We start from the raw sequence: 23308 nt of genomic DNA, 5'->3' as shown, positions 1-23308 counted from the left end.
TCCACTTGCATTCATGTAACGGTTTCAGACCAAAGAGATGTAATGTTTCAGACCAAAGAGATGTAATGTTTCAGACCAAAGAGATGTAACGGTTTCAGACCAAAGAGATGTAATGTTTCAGACCAAAGAGATGTAATGGTTTCAGACCAAAGAGATGTAATGGTTTCAGACCAAAGAGATGTAATGTTTCAGACCAAAGAGATGTAATGTTTCAGAACAAAGAGATGTAATGTTTCAGACCAAAGAAATGTAGTGTTTCAGACCAAAGAGATGTAATGTTTCAGAACAAAGAGATGTAATGTTTCAGACCAAAGAAATGTAATGTTTCAGACCAAAGAGATGTAATGTTTCAGACCAAAGAGATGTAATGTTTCAGACCAAAGAGATGTAATGGTTTCAGACCAAAGAGATGTAATCTACTACATGACACATAATATACCCAACTCTGTATTCACAATTGAACCTGTTGACAGTCACACCTCTTTAGAAGTAAAACGTTATGCATTCTGTTCACAATAGCAGACATGGATAGCCCTCAACAATAAATATTCTTAGCACTAGTTTCGCTCGGCCAGTGAGAGAACCGCGAATGGTCTTGGTTTCGCTCACACACACAAAGACTTTGAGAGTTAAGACGTCTCCAATCATTATGAATGAAACCTCCCCACCGAGTTTTAAGTCCATCTAAAACTGTTTGGATTATCGAGCGCTTTGCCACCACCAATGTAGGAAGGCAGCAGGAGAGAATGAACATGGCTGGTTCTGCCAAGATATCACTCTCTCCGGCCGGCTACAGTCAATTCATTCACCTCGCAGTGGTTACATTCATTGTGTTGTCTGTGCCGGGTATGTCAGTTTTCTTAGGGGAATCTAGTACTTCATGTTTTCTGAAACCATGGAAACCGCCAACATAAGGAAATCTAGCAGATCTGATACCCCGGTACATAGTCTACTGTGAGACAATAACATGCTGTACTGTATACTGCAGCCGACAGAAAAGACAATGGGGAGCATTCTTCCTGTTTCCCCTTATTTTGATCTGTGGGTCTCATTCCAAGCCACTTACTGAAAGAGGGTAATACAGTAAGGCCAGTCAGGGGCTGTCTATCTGTCTGTGTGTTTAACAGACACCTTAGGCCCCTGAGGGGACCTACAGCCATTAGGAAATATGAGCCAGGCAGGGAGAGCTGCAGGACATCAGGAGTGTGTGTTTGGGGATGGGTGTGTGTGTTTTCCTGCCTGCCTGCCTATGTGTGTGTGAGTGGGTGTATCCGTGTGCACGTACTCGCATGCTTGTGTGTGTGATAGTCTACCTGCAGTGATAAAAGAGGAAGAGTCTCTTGGATGCAGAGCACAGCTTTGGGAGCGAGGGCATGGGAAAGGGAGGGAGGAGATGGGAAAGGTAGCGAAGGGAAGGGAAAGGGAACGAGGGGATAAGAAAGGGAGCGAGGGGATGAGAAAGGGAGTGAGGGAATGGAAAAGGGAGCAAGGGAATGGAAAAGGGAGGGGATGGGAAAGGGAGCGAGGGGATGAGATGGGAAGCAAGGGGATGGGAAAGGGCGTGAGGAGATGGGAAAGGGAGCGAGGGGATGAGATGGGGAGCAAGGGGATAGGAAAGGGCGTGAGGGGATGGGAAAGGGAGCGAGGAGATGGGAAAGGGAGCGAGGGGATGATAAAGGGAGCGAGGGTTTTGGAAAGGGAGCGAGGGGATGAAAAAGGGAGCGAGGGGATGAGAAAGGGATCGAGGGGATGAGAAAGAGAGCAAGGGGATGGGAAAGGGAGCGAGGGGATGAGAAATGGAGCGAGGGGATGAGAAAGGGAACGAGGGTATGAGAAAGGGAGCGAGGGGATGAGAAAGGGAGCGAGGGGATGGGAAAGGGAGTGAGGGGATGGAAAAGGGAGCGAGGGGATGGAAAAGGGAACGAGAAAGGGAAGGGAAAGGGAAAAGGGAAAGGGATTTATATTTATATTTATTTTTCTTTCTCTCTCTTTGTCTCTCTCTTTGTCTCTCTCCGACTCTGTCTCCTCTCTCTTTCTCTCTTTCTCCCTCCCTCCGTCTCTCTCTCTCTTTCTCTCTCCGAATCTCTCTCTTTCTCCCTCTCTCTCCCTCTGTCTCTCTCCCTCTCTCTCTCTCTTTCTCTCTCCGACTCCGACTCTCTCTCTCTCTCTCTCTCTCTCTATTTATCTCTCTCTTTGCTCCTGCTGTCTTCTCTCTCTTCTCTCTCTCCATCTCTCTCCTCTCTTTCTCTGTCTCCCTCCCTCTCTCTATCTCCCTCCCTCTCTCTCTCTCTCTCTCTCTACCTCCCTCTCTCCCTCTCTCTCTCTCTCCCTCTCTCTCTCTCTCTCTCTCTCTCTCTCTCCCTCTCTGCATCCTCCCAGTGTCTTCCTGTCTGGTATTCTAACCCCTGTCTTTTCTTCATATAATTAGACCTTGGGTTCAGCCATTGGTTTAATTGTCGGATATAACAGATTTGTCTTGTTCTTTAAGTGCTGAGCATGCTGCTCTGACCATACTGTGCTGGGGTTCAGTGCCCTGAGTTCAGCTCCTCCAACACACTTTGAGTGAACAAAGTAACCTGTTGACTGTACAGACTGCACACACACTCATGCATGAGCAGGCACAAATAGGCAAACACACACACACAATCATGAACAGACACACACACACAGAGAGAGAGAGAGAGAGAGAGAGAGAGAGAGAGAGACAAAGAGACACACACATAATCATGAGCAGGCACACACAGACACAAGCTGGAGAACCAGGAACTTAAAAGGTTACCTCTCCTTGGTAGGGGATGAGGAATATTCCATTATTCCTTAGGCAGAAGAAAGAACAACCAGAACCACAGTCAATAGTGGGGGTTTTTGGACATTCTTCTGGATCTCTTCACCTCTTGTTTTTCTTTCCCTGTCTATTAGGTATCATCTAGCTTAGCAGCTGCAATTATGCCCCCCCCCCCCTTCCATCCCTCTCCCTCCCACTTCCATCCCTCTCCCTCACCTTCTATCCCTCTCTCCCCCTTCCATCCCTCTCCCTCCACTTCCGTCCCTCTCTCCCCCTTCCATCCCTCTCCCTCCCCTTCCATCCCTCCCCCTTCCACCCCTCTCCCTCCCCCTTCCATCCCTCTCTCCCCCTTCCATCCCTCTCCCTCCCCCTTCCATCCCTCTCCCTCCCCTTCCATCCCTCTCTCCCCCTTCCATCCCTCTCCCTCCCCCTTCCATCCCTCTCCCTCCCCCTTCCATCCCTCCCCCTTCCATCCCTCTCCCTCCCTCTCCCTCCCACCTTCCACTCCTCTCCCTTTCCCTCCCCCTTCCACCCCTCTCCCTCTCCCTTCCATCCCTCTCCCTCCCCCTTCCCTCCCTCTCCCTCCCACCTTCCACTCCTCTCCCTCTCCCTCCCCCTTCCATCCCTCTCCCTCCCACCTTCCACCCCTCTCCCTCTCCCTTCCATCCCTTTCCCTCCCCCTTCCCTCCCTCTCCCTCCCACCTTCCACTCCTCTCCCTCTCCCTCCCCCTTCCATCCCTCTTTCCCTCCCTTCCAGCATCAACATTTTTTCTGACACAGAAAGAAAGCCTCTAGAATTCAGAACAGTTCGTCCAATCGATTCCTCCTCTCCCTTCCACTTGCATCCCCCTTCCTCTCCCCGCTTGTAATTTGTCACCTAGCAACCGGCCGGTCCGCTAGCTGTTGTTTCATCCATCTCATGTACAGGAGAGACATTAACCACTTCATTGTCATCACCTCTTGTCCTCATTACATTCTAAAGTCCACTCTCTCTTTAGTCTAAAGAGTATCACATCTCTCGTCGGGCTAACAAAGCATTTTTCATAACATTCCCGTAGCAAGGACTGCTCAAACGATAGCAGAGCCTCCGAGCAATTGAGCACCCACCTTGCAAAATCAATAAGACCAAAGCAATCTATCAATGGTAATGGCCGCCAGTGCTTATCGTAGTTAAATCCAGGTGAGTTAAAACGTCATTCGGATTGTCTAGGGTGTAGTGGCAACATTCATAATGGTAATATCATATTACCATTAGTTTACTTGTTCACAAGAGATAACAAATCTATAAGACATAATGACAGTGTGCCCCCATGATCCTGGTACTGTGTTATTACAGATGACATGTTAAGTAGCCAGCCATAATGTGTTGGACCCTCAATGCAACAGTGGCAGTCAGGGGGGTGACGCAAGGGTGAGGCAAGCGGACCATTCGGGAGGGGTGATACAGGCTAATGAATGATGCAAGAGGCCAGACTCCCTCTGGATTGGGTGAAATGGCATGCAGTGTAACAGTTGGGTAAAATGGCATGTGGTGTAACAGTTGGGAGAAATGGCAGGTGGTGTAACAGTTGGGTGAAATAGCATGTGGTGTAAAAGTTGGGAGAAATGGCATGTGGTGTAACAGTTGGGTGAAATAACATGTGGTGTAACAGTTGGGTGAAATGGCATGTGGTGTAACAGTTGGGTGAAATGGCATGCGGTGTAACAGTTGGAAGAAATGGCATGTGGTGTAACAGTTGGGTGAAATGGCATGTGGTGTAACAGTTGGGTGAAATGGCATGTGGTGTAACAGTTGGGTAAAATGGCATGCGGTGTAACAGTTGGGTAAAATGGCATGTGGTGTAACAGTTGGGAGAAATGGCATGTGGTGTAACAGTTGGGTGAAATAGCATGTGGTGTAACAGTTGGGAGAAATGGCATCACAAGTAACAGTTGGGTGAAATAGCATGTGGTGTAACAGTTGGGAGAAATGGCATGTGGTGTAACAGTTGGGTGAAATGGCATGTGGTGTAACAGTTGGGTGAAATGGCATGCGGTGTAATAGTTGGGAGAAATGGCATGTGGTGTAACAGTTGGGTGAAATGGCATGTGGTGTAACAGTTGGGTGAAATGGCATGTGGTGTAGCAGTTGGGTGAAATGGCATGTGGTGTAACAGTTGGGAGAAATGGCATGTGGTGTAATAGTTGGGAGAAATGGCATGTGGTGTAACAGTTGGGAGAAATGGCATGCAGTGTAACAGTTGGAAGAAATGGCATGTTGTGTAACAGTTGGGTGAAATGGCATGTGGTGTAACAGTTGGGTGAAATGGCATGCTGTGTAACAGTTGGGTGAAATGGCATGTGGTGTAACAGTTGGGTGAAATGGCATGTGGTGTAACAGTTGGGTGAAATAACATGTGGTGTAACAGTTGGGTGAAATGGCATGTGGTGTAACAGTTGGGTGAAATGGCATGTGGTGTAACAGTTGGGTGAAATGGCATGTGGTGTAACAGTTGGGTGAAATGGCATGTGGTGTAACAGTTGGGTAAAATGGCATGCAGTGTAACAGCTGGGTAAAATGGCATGTGGTGTAACAGTTGGGAGAAATGGCATGTGGTGTAACAGTTGGGTGAAATAGCATGTGGTGTAACAGTTGGGAGAAATGGCATGTGGTGTAACAGTTGGGAGAAATGGCATGTGGAGTAACAGTTGGGTGAAATAGCATGTGGTGTAACAGTTGGGAGAAATGGCATGTGGTGTAACAGTTGGGTGAAATGGCATGTGGTGTAACAGTTGGGTGAAATGGCATGCGGTGTAATAGTTGGGAGAAATGGCATGTGGTGTAACAGTTGGGTGAAATGGCATGTGGTGTAACAGTTGGGTGAAATGGCATGTGGTGTAGCAGTTGGGTGAAATGGCATGTGGTGTAACAGTTGGGAGAAATGGCATGTGGTGTAATAGTTGGGAGAAATGGCATGTGGTGTAACAGTTGGGAGAAATGGCATGCAGTGTAACAGTTGGAAGAAATGGCATGTTGTGTAACAGTTGGGTGAAATGGCATGTGGTGTAACAGTTGGGTGAAATGGCATGTGGTGTAACAGTTGGGTGAAATGGCATGCTGTGTAACAGTTGGGTGAAAAGGCATGTGGTGTAACAGTTGGGAGAAATGGCATGTGGTGTAACAGTTGGGAGAAATGGCATGTTGTGTAACAGTTGGGTGAAATTGCATGTGTTTGGGATCATTGTCATACTGAAAGACCCAGCCACGTTTAATCTTCAATGCCCTTGCTGATGGTAGGCTTTGTTACTTTGGTCCCAGCTCTCTGCAGGTCATTCACTAGGTCCCCCCGTGTGGTTCTGGGATTTTTGCTCACTGTTCTTGTGATCATTTTGACCCCACGGGGTGAGATCTTGCGAGGAGCCCCAGATCGAGGGAGATTATCAGTGGTCTTGTATGTCTTCCATTTCCTAATAATTGCTCCCACAGTTGATTTATTCAAACCAAGCTGCTTACCTATTGCAGATTCAGTCTTCCCAGCCTGTTGCAGGTCTACAATTTTGTTTCTGGTGTCCTTTGACAGCTCTTTGGTCTTGGCCATAGTGGAGTTTGGAGTGTGACTGTTTGAGGTTGTGGACAGGTGTCTTTTATACTGATAACAAGTTCAAACAGGTGCCATTAATACAGGTAACGAGTGGAGGACAGAGGAGCCTCTTAAAGAAGAAGTTACAGGTCTGTGAGAGCGAGAAATCTTGCTTGTTTGTAGGTGACCAAATACTTATTTTCCACCATCATTTTCAATTAAATAAATTAAAAATCCTACAATGTGATTTTCTGGATTTTTTTTCTCATTCTGTATGTCATAGTTGAAGTGTACCTATGATGAAAATGACAGGCCTCTCTCATCTTTTTAAGTGGGAGAACTTGCACAATTGGTGGCTGACTAAATACTTTTTTGCCTCACTGTATGTATGTATGTATGTATGTAGGTGTGCGCGTGCACGTGTTTGTGCGCCTTCATGTTTATTAACATCTTCACCCCTTCTCACTCAGATAGAGCCCTTCTTTTCCACTAATAGCTCGGTCACCGCCTGTCATGTTTATTCATGTCCCAGTTTGCATCTTACAGCCATTTTAACCAGACCTACTGTATATTTACGTTCAATATCTCTGGACCATTAGAGCACACTCACACAGGTTGCAGGTAGCATCTTTGGAGATACACAAATAGGGGGGGGGGAAGAGAGAGAGAGAGTGATGTTTATAGGGAAAGGGATAGCAGAGGAGAAACATCTTCTTAGGTACGATAGGCCATCATTTTCTTTTGTGGCTGCACACACAGCCCCGTCTGTCTGCATAATTGCACTGACATTTATATTTTCATCTGGTGGTGTTTTGTCAATTTCCATTACTGGAAGCCTAAGCTGTGGTGTTGGGGTTGAGGGAGGGAGGGAAATTAGGCAGGGAAGGGTGTATCAAGAGAGGATTGGAATGAAAGCGTGAACTAACTAGCTGGTAGAAAGACTCCTCTCGGGCCTCCACTGACCAGCGATACTCTGTTTGACACTCCGCTGCGACATGTGTTGCATGAAAAACACATACAGTGCCATCTGAAAGCATTCACACCCCTTGACTTTTCCACATTTTGTTGTGTTACAGCCTGAATTTAAAGTGAATTAAATTTAGATTTTGTGTCACTGATCTACACACAACATCCCATAATATCAAAGTGGAATTATGTTTTCGAAATGTTTACAATTTAATACAAAATGAAAAGGTGAAATGTATTGAGTCAATAAGTATTCAACCCTTTTGTTATTGCAAGCCTAAATACGTACAGGAGTAATGATGTGCTTAACACGGCACATAAGTTTCATGGACTCTGTGAGCAATAATCGTGTTTAACATCATTTTTTAAATGACTACCCAATTTCTGTACCCCACACATCTGTAAGGTCCCTCATTCAATCAGTGAATTTCAACCATAGATTTATCCACAGAGATCAGTGATGTTTTCCAATGGTTCATAAACAGACAATGAATATCCATTTGAGCATTACTACAAAGATATAGGCGTCCTTCCTAACACAGTTGCCGAAGAGGAAGGAAACCGCTCAGTGATTTCACCATGAGGCCAATGGTGATTTATAACCGTTAAGAGTTTATTTGCTTCAATTGGAGAAAACGGAGGATGGATCAACAACATTGTAGTTACTCTACAATACTAAGCTAATTGACAGGGTGAAAAGAAGGAAGCCTGTACAGAATACAAATATTCCAAAACATGCATCCTGTTTGAAACAAGACACTAAAGTAATACTGCAAAAAAGGTGGCAAAGAAATGTACTTTTGGCCTGAGTACAAATCCAGCACAACACATTACTACCATTCCTCATATGTTCAAGCATGGTGGTGGCTGCATCATGTTGTGGGTATGCTTGTCATCGGCAAGGACTAGGGAGTAAATACTTTTTTTAATGAACGGAATAGAGCTAAGCACAGGTAAAATCCTAGAGGGAAACTTGGTTCAGTCTGCTTTCCAACAGACACTGGGAGACAAATTCGCCTTTCAGCAGGACAATAACCTAAAACACAAGACCAAATATACCCTGGAGTTGCTTACCAAGATGATACTCAATGTTCCTGAGTGGCCTAGTTACAGTTTGAATTTAAATCTGCTTGAAAATCTATGGCAAGACTTGAAAATGGCTGTCTAGCAATGATTTAAAACCAACTAGACAGAGCACAAATCATTTTTTAAAGAATAATGGGCAAATATTGTACAATCCAGGTTTGCAAAGCTCTTAGAGACTTACCCAGAAAGACTAAAGGTGATTCTACCATGTATTCATTCAGGGGGTTGAATACTTATCTAATCAAGATATATTAGTGTTTTATTTATTAAAATCTTTTGTTGGTCTTTGACCAAAAAAATGACAATTTTATCCATTTTATTCCCACTTTGTAACACAACAAAATGTAGAAAAGGTCAATGGGTGTGAAAACGTTCTGAAGGTACTGTACATGTGCCTCATAGAATCAAATATCTAATGAAATACAAACATGAGGGTATACATGCAGGACATGCAAACACACACCAACCACATGCACCACACACACAAACACATTCCACACATGCACACCCCTCAGTAACAATTTGATACCTGTTGTGATCAACTACAGTATGTGACCATTTGAATGAGTTCTGAATGCAGCCTCTCTTCTAGGAGCTCTAGTCAATATTCTACTATACAAAACTCATTACCTTCTCTCAACTACCTCAGGTCTAATGAAAAATACTAGCCTTTTTTTCCCCAGCCAATAGGATTTATCTCTGTCTCTTTTTATAATTGACTATTACTAGCTAAATTGGAAGTTTATATTTTATGAGAGCGGTCATCAGTCTTACAGCTCACTTGTTCTTTGCAGTAAATCCACCCAGACCAATTCTACAGTGGGCCTTCGGAGTCTGCCAACCATTGATCATTTTCACAGCCGCACTAAAATATTTATCCGGATTGTGACATTTTAACTATGTCCATTGTGACATGTATGTAAAGATCAAACCCCTGATAGTCCCATTCTCGGCTACTCGGTCAACACGATCTGGCTCTCATCTCATTTGCTTCTGGACCTCAGTGCTTTACCGCTTTCCCCAGACTGTTGACAGGGAAAACATGTCAATTCTCTCTTCTCTTTCCGCAAGTGGAGGCTACATGGTGAAACTATTCTAATTGGTCTTTCACAGTCTTTTCCCCACATTAATAATGTATGTGGAGAAGCTAGAAGCTAGTGCAATGGAAGCGCCTTAGACAGCGCTTAAAAAAAACGATGTGTCTGTTCTTGTTTACACGATTAGGAGTTTTATCCCCCCATCAGCAAACAATGGCCGCCACCGCCTCCTCCCTGTCTCATTGTCCCACATGTGTCAATTATAGACAGGGAAGGCGTGGGCTGACGAGGGTCGTCATTCCACAGCCGAAGGCTTTGAATATAGGGAGGCCTTGTCGTATAAACCCCCTGGCAGGCTGAGACAGGGCAGGGCGGGGTGAGACAGGGCAGGATGGGGTGAGGGACGTGTGTTTGTGTATTGTATGTGAGACTTAGTAATGTTTTTGTCTGTTCTTCACTTTCTCTCTCTCTCTGCCACCCTCTCTTCCCCCCCCCCCCCCTCTCTCTGCCACCCTCTCCCCCCCTCTCTCGGCCACCCTCTTTCTCCCCCCCTCTCTCTGCCACCCTCTCTTCCCCCCTCTCTCTGCCACGCTCTCATCCCCCCCTCTCTCTGCCACCCTCTCTTCCCCCCCTCTCTCTCTGCCACCCTCTCTTCCCTCCCCCTCTCTCTCTCTGCCACCCTCTCTCTCTCTCTCTGCCATCCTCTTTCTCTCTGCCACCCTCTTTCTCCCGACCTCCCTCTCTCTCTGCCACCCTCTATTTCTCCCCCCCTCTCTCTCTCTCTGCCACCCTCTCTTTCTCCCCCCCCTCTCTCTGCCACCCTCTCCCCCCCTCTCTCGGCCACCCTCTTTCTCCCCCCCTCTCTCTGCCACCCTCTCTTCCCCCCTCTCTCTGCCACGCTCTCATCCCCCCCTCTCTCTGCCACCCTCTCTTCCCCCCCTCTCTCTCTGCCACCCTCTCTTCCCTCCCCCTCTCTCTCTCTGCCACCCTCTCTCTCTCTCTCTGCCATCCTCTTTCTCTCTGCCACCCTCTTTCTCCCGACCTCCCTCTCTCTCTGCCACCCTCTATTTCTCCCCCCTCTCTCTCTCTGCCACCCTCTCTTTCTCCCCCCCTCTCTCTCTCTGCCACCCTTTCTTTCTCCCCCCTCTCTCTCTCTGCCACCCTCTCTTTCTCCCCCTTCTCTCTCTCAACCACCCTCTCTCCCCCCCCTCTCTCTACCACCCTCTCTTTCTCCCCCCCTCTCTCTCTCTCTGCAACCCTCTCTTCCCCCCCTCTCTCTCTGCCACACTCTCTCTATGCCACCCTCTCTTTCTCCCCCCTCCGTCTCTCTCTGCCACCCTCTCTTTCTCCTCCCCCCTCTCTCTCTCTGCCACCCTCTCTTTCTCCTCCCCCCTCTCTCTCTCTGCCACCCTCTCTTTCTCCCCCCCTCTCTCTCTGCCACCCTCTCTTTCTCCCCCCCTTTCTCTCTCTGCCACCCTCTCTTTCTCCCCCCCTCTCTCTCTCTGCCACCCTCTCTTTCTCCCCCCCTCTCTCTCTCTGCCACCCTCTCTTTCTCCCCCCCTCTCTCTCTCTGCCACCCTCTCTTTCTCTTTCTCTCTCTCGCTCTACAGGTTCATAAAGGTTTTAGTGAATCTCAGATAGTTTCGGAGGGTGTTATATTAAGCTATACCTCTTTCTTTCCTCTGTCTTTCTTTGCCTATCTTCCCTTCAATTATTTAACATGCGGCCATGCTATGACATGCTTAGAAGTTAAAGGGGGAGTTTTGGTCTGGAATGTTGGTTGAAGATCTCTATGGCAACTTTGGTCATTTCAGGGTGTGAACATACATTTGTGTAATACCTCTCTCCAAAACTTTGATGAAGGGATGACTTCAGACTGACTTCTCTCCATACTTTATGTTCGTCATCCCCACTTTTATGTTCATCGAAAGATCATCATCAGTTTGAGGAGATTAATTTTCCCCATGCATTCCTAGACTGTCCTTTCATGTAAGAAGTTTGTAGAGATCCCAGATAAATTCAGGATTCAGACATCAAACCCCAGGGGGATCTGAAACCCCACACACGTAATATTTAATCATGCTTCTCACAAAAAAAAAAGATGATTCACATAATTGCTATCTGCCTGTGAGACAAAGACACAAAGTCATTGTCACCTTCGTAATTTGTCTAATTTAATAAACCATTGTTCTGCGTCACCAATCCCTTTGAGTCTCAATCAAGTTATGGGCTTGATGTAACTGTTGATGTGTTTTGGGACGATTAGAGATACAAGCGCATTGTAGGTCTTTGACGAGGCAGAGAGGCATACATATGCAAATTTCACACCCACTGTTGGAACTTATTTACCTAATTAATGGATTAACATAAGTCATTAGCCGCAGAGCGGAGATGCTCGACGCGGCTTAACGTGACCCGGGATCGAACAGTGGGCGGACATTTTCTTTTTTGGCTAACCCCGCTGGCATTTAGCTCAGATGTGTGGCTGCCACTCTTATTCCCTCCCACACAAACTGTATACACGCTAACTAACCCACTGGGCACATACAGAGTGAGCAACACAAAGCTGCGTTATGTCCTCAATGCAGGCACCAGGGTACACGTTTGCATGCAAGCATTGACCTAACATTGACCTAACATTGACCTAACATTGACCTAACATTGACCTAACATTGACCTAACATTGCAGGCCTATAAATAACAAAAAGCGGAGTCCCACTTCTGTTTTTCAGGGAAAATGGAAGTTAGGTTGAAAGTACTGTGTTCCTGAAAACCGGGTGTTAACGATTCCTGGTGACTCCGGATAGCAAGCATAGACACACACACACACACCACACACACACACACACACACACACACACACACACACACACACACACACAAAGTCATCTAACTAAAACCTCTACTTTCTTCACTAATTGGGAATTAAGGTTCAAATGACATCAGGCTTCATACAGACATCACATGACAAAGTGTGAATTCAAAATTACAGTACATTGCAGTACATTCATTGTCATCATTCACAGTGAATTGTGAGGAAAACCCAGGCAACTATTTGCCATTAAGTACATATAAATAGTGGACTCTTAACACAGTGTCTTGTGTGTTTGTTTCTCTCCTTAGGAGTAGAGGATATGGGTTTTGGTTGTTTTGGAAGTGAACTTGAATAACTGAATATCTCTCTCTTTCAGGAGGCAGACTGAAGGATACTTACTGCATGTGCAAAATGAACTAAATGTATTTCAATCGCTTTCATTCTTAATGTATTTCTTTCTTTCATTTATGTATCTCTTTATCTCACTCTCTTGCTCTCTTTTCTGCTTCAAACTATGCAATAAATGTAATGTTTGTTTAATTGTTCTTACCCCATTGAAATGGAATAGCTCTAACTTTCTGATTATCATTGTCAATACTGTTATCCTTCGTCTCTTAGCCATTTTAACTGTTGTGGTCATTTTGAACATTTACATTTTGCAGTTTTTTTTCTGGCTTCTCCATACTCCCTAAACTGTTTCTTGCACAAGATCTAGAGAAAAGCAACTCGAGATAAAGTTTGCTTAGGAAAATATAACCTGCCAAGCATTCGGAATGTGATTGGCCACACCCCCTGCAATGGAGCACCGATTCTAACAGAGCTTGTCCCTCCTACCAGCCACACCCACAGTCAAGACTAGCCTATTAGAAGTGGTTAATACTAACAGTGAACTGCTTTTCCTTCATTCCCTTTCGCACTCAAAAAACAAGCCCCACCCCCAATCTGCCCCCAACCCCTCTGTGAAAATTGATTTGCTAACTCTTGTCTTTTTACTAACAACAAGCTTCAGAATTCTCCAATGTATTATATTATTTGGTGATTTGGTTTTCCTTTAATTTGTACAACTAACATTGTGTCATTCACGGAATGTGAGTCATCTGTTCTTTTTTCTATTTAACTTGCGTACTTACATACTAACAAATGTAATGATATTGTTTTATCTTTTATATTTTTTGGAAAAACCCTTTAATACGAAAAGTCAAACTTTTTCCAATTACTTTCTTTATTTCTTTATTTGGAAGATTTGTATGATATTGAAAAAATAAAAATAAAGCCTACTTTATTTATTTTTGGACATTTCAAGGATTGATTGGTTGGTTTATTATCGCCTACTCTTAAATTAACCTGATTGTTTATTGTAAAAAAAAAAAAAAAAAAGGCGAAATCTCGTAAAAATTTGTTTTTGAAGTTCGAAACTTTGAGTTTACGGTTTGTCATTCTTTTTTTGCTTTCTCCTCCCCCTGTTTTCTCCTGAAGCACGCAGGCATTGGACACGCTATGGTAAACAAACTGCATTACATGGTAGATATCATTCTAATTGTCTTTACTTTGGTTTGCCCTGGGTTTCCGTTACCTCTTTCTATTCCGTTTGCTCTTACTGAAAATACAAACTTCCATCGATTCCAAGGTAGCTGAAAACAATCACCTCTCTATTTGTCTTTATTTTACTTCTTTGTCCGTTTCCACTTTTTACCATCCAATATTCCTCTCCTCCCTTCCTACAAAAATAGAAAACTATCCACTGAAAGAGGTCTGTCCTTTAGCAACAATTTAGAATTGTTAGATTTTTTTTCTCAAACGCCGTATGAAGAAATAAAGAATTATTTTCCAAGAAAGATATCAACTTCTGAATTGACAACGACAAAACCTATCCCCTATTTTTCTTCCCAACAAGTGTCCTTGATGTGGACGTACACAGCGGACTCCATTGACAGAGAATAACCCCTACTTTTACAACCCCAGTGACAGGTAGTAAGAACTCAGGCCATGTGGGTAATATTCTACTACGTCTGATACTAGATGATCTATATATTTAATGTTAGAAAGTTTGAACATTTGTCAGTCTACTTTAACAGTGTGTTATATAACTAAGCTAACCTAGTCGACTTTGAATTAACTACGTAAAAATATATGCAAAAAACATTTGTCCAACTTAGTTGAAGGCAATTGTATTGTTAAGATTTAAATGAGTCTACCTATTCCTTCGGCAACTATCTACAGGTTTGGCCGAGAATGTACTGCAGCAAATATGTGTGTGCCAAGGCCTGTGGTTCCCACTCAAACGTTAATAGAGGTCAGGTCCGTATTTACACCTCCTGATTTAGTGGCAGAAACATGGCCGTAAAGCAGGGCCTCAAATGAGGGCTCGATCCCATTAGAGACCTACAGTGTGATTTAGGACTGAGCTGGTTCAGCGCTGAGCCCATACCTGGACTCAACATCCACACTTAATTCAATGCCATTGTGTCTGAATGGTAAATACTGTCCCCTTGTCTGCTACTAAGGCTTTCTTGTGTATAGCCAGGCTTTCAGGAGTCAGGACAACAGGACAAGTCAGGAAAGTGCTGCTGCTGGTTTGCTAAAGGAAATGGGAAAAGTGATGTATTTCTTAGGAAGGATTAGAATAGACTAAATAAGCAAGGATAGGGTAAGAGGCTGGTTGGCGTAAGAGTACTGATGTGGATATTTTGTTAGAAGACATTCTGGTAATCCATGACAATTCCTTCAGAAATATCCCCAGAAGGATGATCATTGATTTACATGTTGAATTACAGCATTGCCATGCACTAGTATAAATGACTCAATGAACACTAGGCCTTAGTTGTTTGTTGCCAAAGCAGAAACGCTGTAAAATTAAGATCAAATTTAAAGTAGATCATTTTATTTGATGTGTAAATAAGTATTAAGGACAGTAAATGACTGATTTCATGGTTCTTCTTGGATTAACACATGCAGGCAACAGGCATCTACAGAGGAAACGAAAGAGAAGGGGATTTTGTTCTGTTTGGCCTTCCCAGATAGCCATTGTTGCTTAGTTTCTTACTTCCTGTCACTGGATTTGGGTCCCCCAGTAAAAAAAAAACATTTTAATGGGTTACACTCTCCCCACCAAACTTACAAGGCATGTAGGGACAACCTCTTGGAATGTCTCGACTGTGTCCGATCTACAGTCTCCATCACTAACACTAACTCTTGTTACCTCTGAGTTTACTGGCCTGGCCCCCTGCATGTAAGAGTTGACCCCCTTATCTTTTGGTTGTTGTTTATTGATAAACCAATTACATTAAAGAATATATGTATATGCATATATCATGGCTATAATATATACATACATATATCAATCATTACACTAGTATCCGTGTGGCCACGTAACTCTCCAGCCACCCCCTTTTATTCAGGGTTTGTTACCTTTTTTATATATATAACTTATGAAAACCAATAATACGACCTCACTCCTTACCTTGCTAGGGAAAAAGTAAGGAAAAAGGGAAAAATAAAGAGGGGGAACAGCTTTTCATTTTCTAAGTGACTAGAGGAGCGATGCCTACAGTAAGTAGGTTGTGTTAGCCATCCAACCCCTGAGTTGGAGTGGAATCAAACGAGAGAGCCTACTGTACAGCAGAACAAAAGACCAGCCTGAGATCACTGTTGTTCTAACCAGTTATGGGTTTCATAACTACTGTAAATGACTCAAGCAATCAAATCACACTGTATGTGTATGTTCAAAGTCACTTAGTGCCAATTTGTGTAATTACCTGTAAAAGTAATGGAAAGATTATGGAGGGGTTGTTCATAAGCTACTGGCTAGTTGTTAGCACATGCACAAAAATAGATGGCGAGTAGGAGGTGTAGTAAAGGGAGTTCATATAGCTCTTAGATTGAACAATTTGAATGTTACATTCACCCCTCTTCTCACCGTTGACAGTGGAATCCCTATTCCCTCACTTAGATTTTCCAGTTCTTTAAAACCCTCTCCTTTTTTAGTTGACTACATGCATCTGTGGTTGTTCCATCGGTTTGGTCCCTCATTGTGCTGTACATTTCCTTTCGGTTTGGATCATGCATCCTGTTTGCATGTTGTTTTTCTGGCTAGCATCATAGACATCTGCATCCTACCCCTCAAGGGTGTCTCCGCTGCTCTAGCCCAGCGAGCGCCAGTCTGCACACGTGTCTAGATGGGTGTTCTTTCCTTTGGCGTTCTTGTCCTAATATCACCCTTAACCTTTTACTTCTCCATTCGTCTGGTGTAGTAGTGTTGCCCTCTGCAGTTTGGGCTTTCCTTTTCCCATTGCCGCCTCCTCTCAAAGTGATTGTGTTTTTGTTTGATTGTTGCCTCTGTTGGTTCATGTGTTTTGTTTTGTCCAATGGACTCCTTGAACTTTCCATTTTGTCATTCAGTCATTCAGTGCATGTCTCATGTCCTTCTAAGTAGCTTGGATGGAATCATTTTGTTTCTTCTTAACCAAAACAAGCCCCTGTCACACGCTTTCAGTCCGAAAATATGATCTGGATGGACAAATCAAATTGCAGAGGACCTTAAAGACTCCTCCTAATTGTTTTGATACTACTACTACTAAATTTACTAAAACAATATGTTACTAATACTACTGTTTGAATCCAACCTGTATGTTGTAACTGTACTAACAACCATTTTTGTGTCTGACTCTCCCCTACTTACTAAAGTACTAACAGTTCACCCTCCAACCCAACTCTCCTTACCTGCCCAACACACAACTAAAGCTCCCTCTCTCCATACTTTAACACTTGTGAATGATCTCAAAAGACTGCCCCCGTCCCTCCTGTGCTCCCTTTGCCCCCCCCCCCCAAGCCCCAACCATCACTAACTCAGGGTTGGTACAGCAAATTAAGGCATCATTTGGATTAGCCCTCAGAGCTAAAGACTCCATATTGATGCCTGAAGACTTCCGGATCTTTGACACTAAGTTCAGTCACTGCTAGTTGTTCAGTCCAGCTGCCAGCCACCTGTAGGAGGATTCCTCGCGGAACAGACCCCCTCCCTCTGCTCAGACCTTCACAGCCCTACTTCAACCTGTCTTAGGGAAAGGCGTCAAAGGGGGTCATCATTGCATGTGTGACATGTTTGCATTCGCGGACCAATGAAAATCATTATTGTTGGATAATTTATTTGAGACGGAATTCATTGGCTCTGCCTCTGATACTGTATTTGAAATGTTGATTTAATGCTGATAACTAACTTTGGTTGAAAATTGTCAATGTGGACATGATGATATTTGCCTCTAGCAGTTAAAAACTATGTTGAAGGTAAGTAGTAAGACATTATCAAATTGAAGACCTGAACTTCAATCAAGTAAGCGATTTACTGTCAAGGTAAGATTGTCCATTTCTGTGCATGATTGCTAAGCCAAAAACCAATTTTACAATGTTGTCCACAATGAAGGAACTGTTAGAAGTAGTAAAAAACTTGAATGGGTAGCACCACCTCCAAACAGTGTGTAACGGACGAGTTACAGGAGGGACTTCAGTAGTTCCATCATTACTTACTTACTAGGCATGAGTGGTTCACTGAACGCACTCCCTTTGATATGTGTTTCCAGGAACATCTGTTTTCTACACTGTCTGTTGTTCCAACACCTTCCATACTGGGCGAACACTGATTAATCTGTCAGTAGATCCATACTAAGATACAGCCGCCCCAGTCCCACTATCAAAGACCGCCTGCACGGCTTCACTTTGATGCCAGACCAAATCTATGTAGGCAGTAGAGAAGCCACTGAGGGTGCTTCACCTGGTTTGCACTCTGACACTGTGTGTGTGAATGTGTTTGTGAATATGTTTCTGTGTGTGTGTGTGAATATGTTTGTGTGTGTGTGTGTGTGTGTGTGTGTGTGTGTGTGTGTGTGTGTGTGTGTGTGTGTGTGTGTGTGTGTGTGTGTGTGTGTGTGTGTGTGTGTGTTGTTGTTGTTGCTTCAAGAACAAAGGCCCTTGTCCAGGCAGGCCCCTGATGAGAGGGTATCCAGTAGAGAACTCTCTGGCGTTAACTTAGTGTCACAGAGCCCATCATGGTCAATGAGCCAGTGACACGCTCAGCCAAGCACACCCCAGGTTCTGCTGTTAGAGCACAATGCTGAACTGCACTCTGTCTCCACAGGTCTCCCGTAGCTCGCCAAACAACCAGGTTGTACATGTCTTATCCTGAGCTGTAATAAGCTAGGAATCCAGTTTCTATTTACTTTACCAATCAAACGTTTGGACACACCTACTCATTTTTTATTTATTTTTACTATTTTCTACATTATAGAATAACAGTGAATACAGCAAAACTTTAAAATACACATATGGAATCATGTCGTAAACAAAAATCAACACTACCGTTCAAAAGTTTTGGGTCACTTAGAAATGTTATTGTTTTTGAAAGAAGGGCCATTTTTTTGTCCATTAAAATAACATCAAATTGATCAGAAATATAGTGTTGACATTGTTAATTTTGTAAATGACTGTTGACATTGTTAATTTTGTAAATGACTCTTGTAGCTGGAAACGGCAGATTTTTAATGGAATATCTACATAGGAGTACAAATGCCATTATCAGCAACCGTCACTACTGTGTTCCAATGGCACGTTGTGTTAGCTAATCCACATTTATCATTTTAAAAGGCTAATTATTATTAGAAAACCCTTTTGCCATTATGTTAGCACAGCTAAAAACTGTTGTCAGATTAAAGAAGAAAAAAAATCGACCATCTTTAGACTAGCTGAGTATCTGGAGCATCAGCATTTGTGGGTTCAATTACAAGCTCAAAATGGCCAGAAACAAAGACCTTTCTTCTGAAACTCAGAAGAGTTCTATTCTTCTTCTGAGAAAGTAAGGCTATTCCATGCGAGAAATTGCCAAGAAACTGAAGATCTCGTACAACGCTGTCTACTACTCCCTTCACAGAACAGCTCAAACTGGCTCTAACCAGAATAGAAAGAGGAGTGGGAGGCCCCAGTGCACAACTGAGCAAGAGGACAAGTGCATTAGAGTGTCTAGTTTGATTAACAGACGCCTCACAAGTCCTCAACTGGCAGATTCATTAAATAGTACCCGCAAAACACCAGTCTCAACGTCAACAATGAAGCGGCGACTCTATGATATTATTTTATTTTTTATTTGAGAAGTAGCCACCTTTTGCCTTGATGACCGCTAATGCACACTCTTGGAATTCTCTCAACCAGTCATGAGATAGTCACCTGGAATGCATTTCAATTAACAGATGTGCCTTAATGTGTTTGAGCCAATCAGTTGTGTTGTGACAAGGTAGGGTTGGTATACAGAAGATAGCCCTGTTTGGTAAAAGACCAAGTCCATATAATGGCAAGAACAGCTCAAATAAGCAGAGAGAAACAACCGTCCATCATTACTTTAAGACATGAAGCTCAGTCAATAGGGAACATTTCAAAAACTTTTATAGGTTCTTCAAGTGCAATTGCAAAAACCAGAAAGTGCTTTGATGAAACTGTATCTCATGAAGACCGCCACAAGGAAGGAAGACCCAGAGTTACCTCTGCTGCAGAGGACAAGTCTCAGAAATTGCAGCAAAAATAAATGCTTCACGGAGTTCAAGAAACAGACACATCTCAACATCAACTGTTCAGAGGAGACTGCGTGAATCAGGCCTTCATGGTTGCTGCAAAGAAATCACTACTAAAGGACACCAATAATAAGAAGAGATTTGCTTGGACCAAGAAACACGAGCATTGGACATTAGTGGAAATCTGTCCTTTGGTCTGATGAGTCCAAATTTGAGATTTTCGGTTACAACAGCTGTGTCTTTGTGAGACGCAGAGTAGGTGAACGGATGATCTCTGCATGTGTGGTTCCCACGTGAAGCATGGAGAAGGAGGTGTGATGGTGTGGGGGTGCTTTGCTGGTTACACTGTCAGTGGTTTATTTAGAATTCAAGGCACACTTAATCAGCATGGCTACTACAGCATTCTGCATTGATACACCGTCCCATCAGGTTTGCGCTTAGTGGGACTATCATTTGTGTTTCAACAGGACAATGACCCAACACACCTCCAGGCTGTGTAAGGGCTGTATGACCAAGAAGGAGAGGGAATGGAGTCCTGCATCAAATGACCTGGCCTCCACAATCACCCAACCTCAACCTAATTGAGATGGTTTGGGATGAGTTGGACTGCAGAGTGAAGGAAAAGCAGCCAACAAGTGCTCATCATATGTGGGAACTCCTTCAAGAGTTTTGGAAAATCATTCCAGGTGAAGCTGGTTGAGAGAATGCCAAGAGTGTGCAAAGCTGTCATCAAAGCAAAAGGTGGCTACTTTGACGAATCTCAAATATAAAATGTATTTTGATTTGTTTAACACTTTTTTTGGTTACTACATGATTCCATATGTGTTATATGCCTTCACTCTTATTCTACAATGTAGAAAATAGTAAAAATAAAGAAAAACTGTTGAATTAGTAGATTTGTCCAAACTTTTGACTGGTACCGAATCTTTTGGCTTACAAGCAGGGTATCGCAAGTTGTGTGGTTAACTGACGATGTGTGGTTCGCTGACGGTGTTTGGTTCACTGACAGTGTTTTTTTCACTGATCGTGTGTGGTTCACTGATAGTGTTTGGTTCACTGATGGTGTGGTTCACTGATAGTGTGTGGTTCACTGACGGTTTTGTGGTTCACTGATGGTGTTGTGGTTCACTGATGGTGTTTGGTTCACTGATGGTGTTGTGGTTCACTGACAGTGTGTGGTTCAATGGTGTTTGTAGTTCACTGACGGTGTTGTGGTTCACTGATGGTGTTGTGGTTCGCTGACGGTGTTTGGTTCACTGACAGTGTTTTTTTCACTGATCGTGTGTGGTTCACTGATAGTGTTTGGTTCACTGATGGTGTGGTTCACTGATAGTGTTTGGTTCACTGACGGTGTGTGGTTCACTGGTGTGTGTGGTTCACTGACGGTTTTGTGGTTCACTGATGGTGTTGTGGTTCACTGATGGTGTTTGGTTCACTGATGGTGTTGTGGTTCACTGACGGTGTGTGGTTCAATGGTGTTTGTAGTTCACTGACGGTGTTGTGGTTCACTGATGGTGTTGTGGTTAACTGATGGTGTTTGGTTCACTGGTGTTTGGTTCACTGATGGTGTTTGGTTCACTGATGGTGTTGTGGTTCACTGACGGTGTTTGGTTCACTGGTGTGTGTGGTTCACTGACGGTGTGGTTTACTGATGGTGTTGTGGTTCACTGATGGTGTTGTGGTTCACTGACGGTGTTGTGGTTCACTGATGGTGTTGTGGTTCACTGATGGTGTTTGGTTCGCTGATGGTGTTTGGTTCACTGACTGTGTTTGGTTCACTGATGGTGTTATGGTTCACTGACGGTGTTATGGTTCACTGATGGTGTTGTGGTTCACTGATGGTGTTTGGTTCGCTGATGGTGTTTGGTTCACTGACTGTGTTTGGTTCACTGATGGTGTTATGGTTCACTGACGGTGTTGTGGTTCACTGATGGTGTTGTGGTTCACTGACGGTGTGTGGTTCACTGACAGTGTGTGGTTCACTGTTATGTGGTTCACTGACGGTGTTTGATTCACTGACGGTGTTATAGTTCACTGATGGTGTTTGGTTTACTGACAGTGTTTTTTTCACTGATCATGCATGTGTGGTTCACAGATAGTGTTTGGTTCACTGATGTTTGGTTCACTGATGGTGTTTGGTTCACTGACGGTGTTGTGGTTCACTGATGGTGTTTGGTTCACTGACGGTGTTGTGGTTCACTGACAGTGTTGTTGTTCACTGACGGTGTTTGGTTCACTGACGGTGTTAGGTTCACTGATGGTGTTGTGTTTCACTGACAGTGTTGTGGTTCACTGAATGTGTTGTGGTTCACTGACGGTGTTGTGGTTCACTGATGGTGTTTGGTTCACTGGTGTTTGGTTCAATAACGCTGTGTGGTTCACTGACAGTGTTGTGGTTCACTGACAGTGTTAGGTTCACTGATGGTGTTAGGTTCACTGACGGTGTTAGGTTCACTGACGGTGTTGTGGTTCACTGACTGTGTTGTGGATCACTGACGGTGTTGTCGTTCACTGACGGTGTTATTTTCACTGACAGAGTTAGGTTCACTGACGGTGTTAGGTTCACTGACGGTGTTAGGTTCACTGACGGTGTTGTGGTTCACTGACGGTGTTGTCGTTCACTGATGGTGTTGTCGTTCACTGACGATGTTGTGGTTCACTGACGGTGTTGTGGATCACTGACGGTGTTGTGGTTCACTGACGGTGTAGTGGTTCACTGACGGTGTTGTAGTTCACTGGCGGTGTTGTCGTTCACTAACGGTGTTATTTTCACTGACGGTGTTATTTTCACTGACAGAGTTAGGTTCACGGACGGTGTTGTGGATCACTGACGGTGTTGTCGTTCACTGACGGTGTTATTTTCACTGACGGTGTTGTGGTTCACTGACGGTGTTGTGGTTCACTGACGGTGTTGTGGTTCACTGATGGTGTTTGGTTCACTGACGGTGTTGTGGTTCACTGATGGTGTTGTGGTTCACTGACGGTGTTGTGGTTCACTGATGGTGTTTGGTTCACTGACGGTGTTGTGGTTCACTGATGGTGTTTGGTTCACTGACGGTGTTGTGGTTCACTGACGGTGTTGTGGTTCACTGATGTTTGGTTCAATAACTCTGTGTGGTTCACTGATGGTGTTTGGTTCACTGACGGTGTTAGGTTCACTGATGGTGTTGTGTTTCACTGACGGTGTTGTGGTTCACTGAATGTGTTGTGGTTCACTGACGGTGTTGTGGTTCACTGATGGTGTTTGGTTCACTGGTGTTTGGTTCAATAACGCTGTGTGGTTCACTGACAGTGTTGTGGTTCACTGATGGTGTTTGGTTCACTGACGGTGTTGTGGTTCACTGACGGTGTTGTGGTTCACTGATGTTTGGTTCAATAACTCTGTGTGGTTCACTGACAGTGTTGTGGTTCACTGATGGTGTTTGGTTCACTGATGGTGTTGTCGTTCACTGACGATGTTGTGGTTCACTGACGGTGTTGTGGATCACTGACGGTGTTGTGGTTCA

At 44.1% G+C, this 23308-nt stretch overlaps 1 protein-coding gene across 1 annotated transcript in view; it reads left to right on the top strand.

Moving 5' to 3' along the window:
• The window catches only part of LOC139379056 (neurexin-2-like), a 929896-nt gene that overhangs the window by 344738 nt on the left and 561850 nt on the right, over positions 1-23308 (top strand). The window contains exon 6 of the mRNA XM_071121799.1: positions 13726-13770. Coding sequence (XP_070977900.1) covers positions 13726-13770 — 45 coding nt within the window. The remainder of the gene's footprint in view (positions 1-13725; positions 13771-23308) is intronic.

The sequence above is a fragment of the Oncorhynchus clarkii genome, chromosome 21 (genome assembly GCF_045791955.1).
Source record: "Oncorhynchus clarkii lewisi isolate Uvic-CL-2024 chromosome 21, UVic_Ocla_1.0, whole genome shotgun sequence".
NCBI classification, from domain to species: domain Eukaryota; kingdom Metazoa; phylum Chordata; class Actinopteri; order Salmoniformes; family Salmonidae; genus Oncorhynchus; species Oncorhynchus clarkii.
The sequence above is the reverse complement of the archived record's forward strand: the minus strand, read 5'-3'. Positions and strand labels throughout refer to the sequence as shown.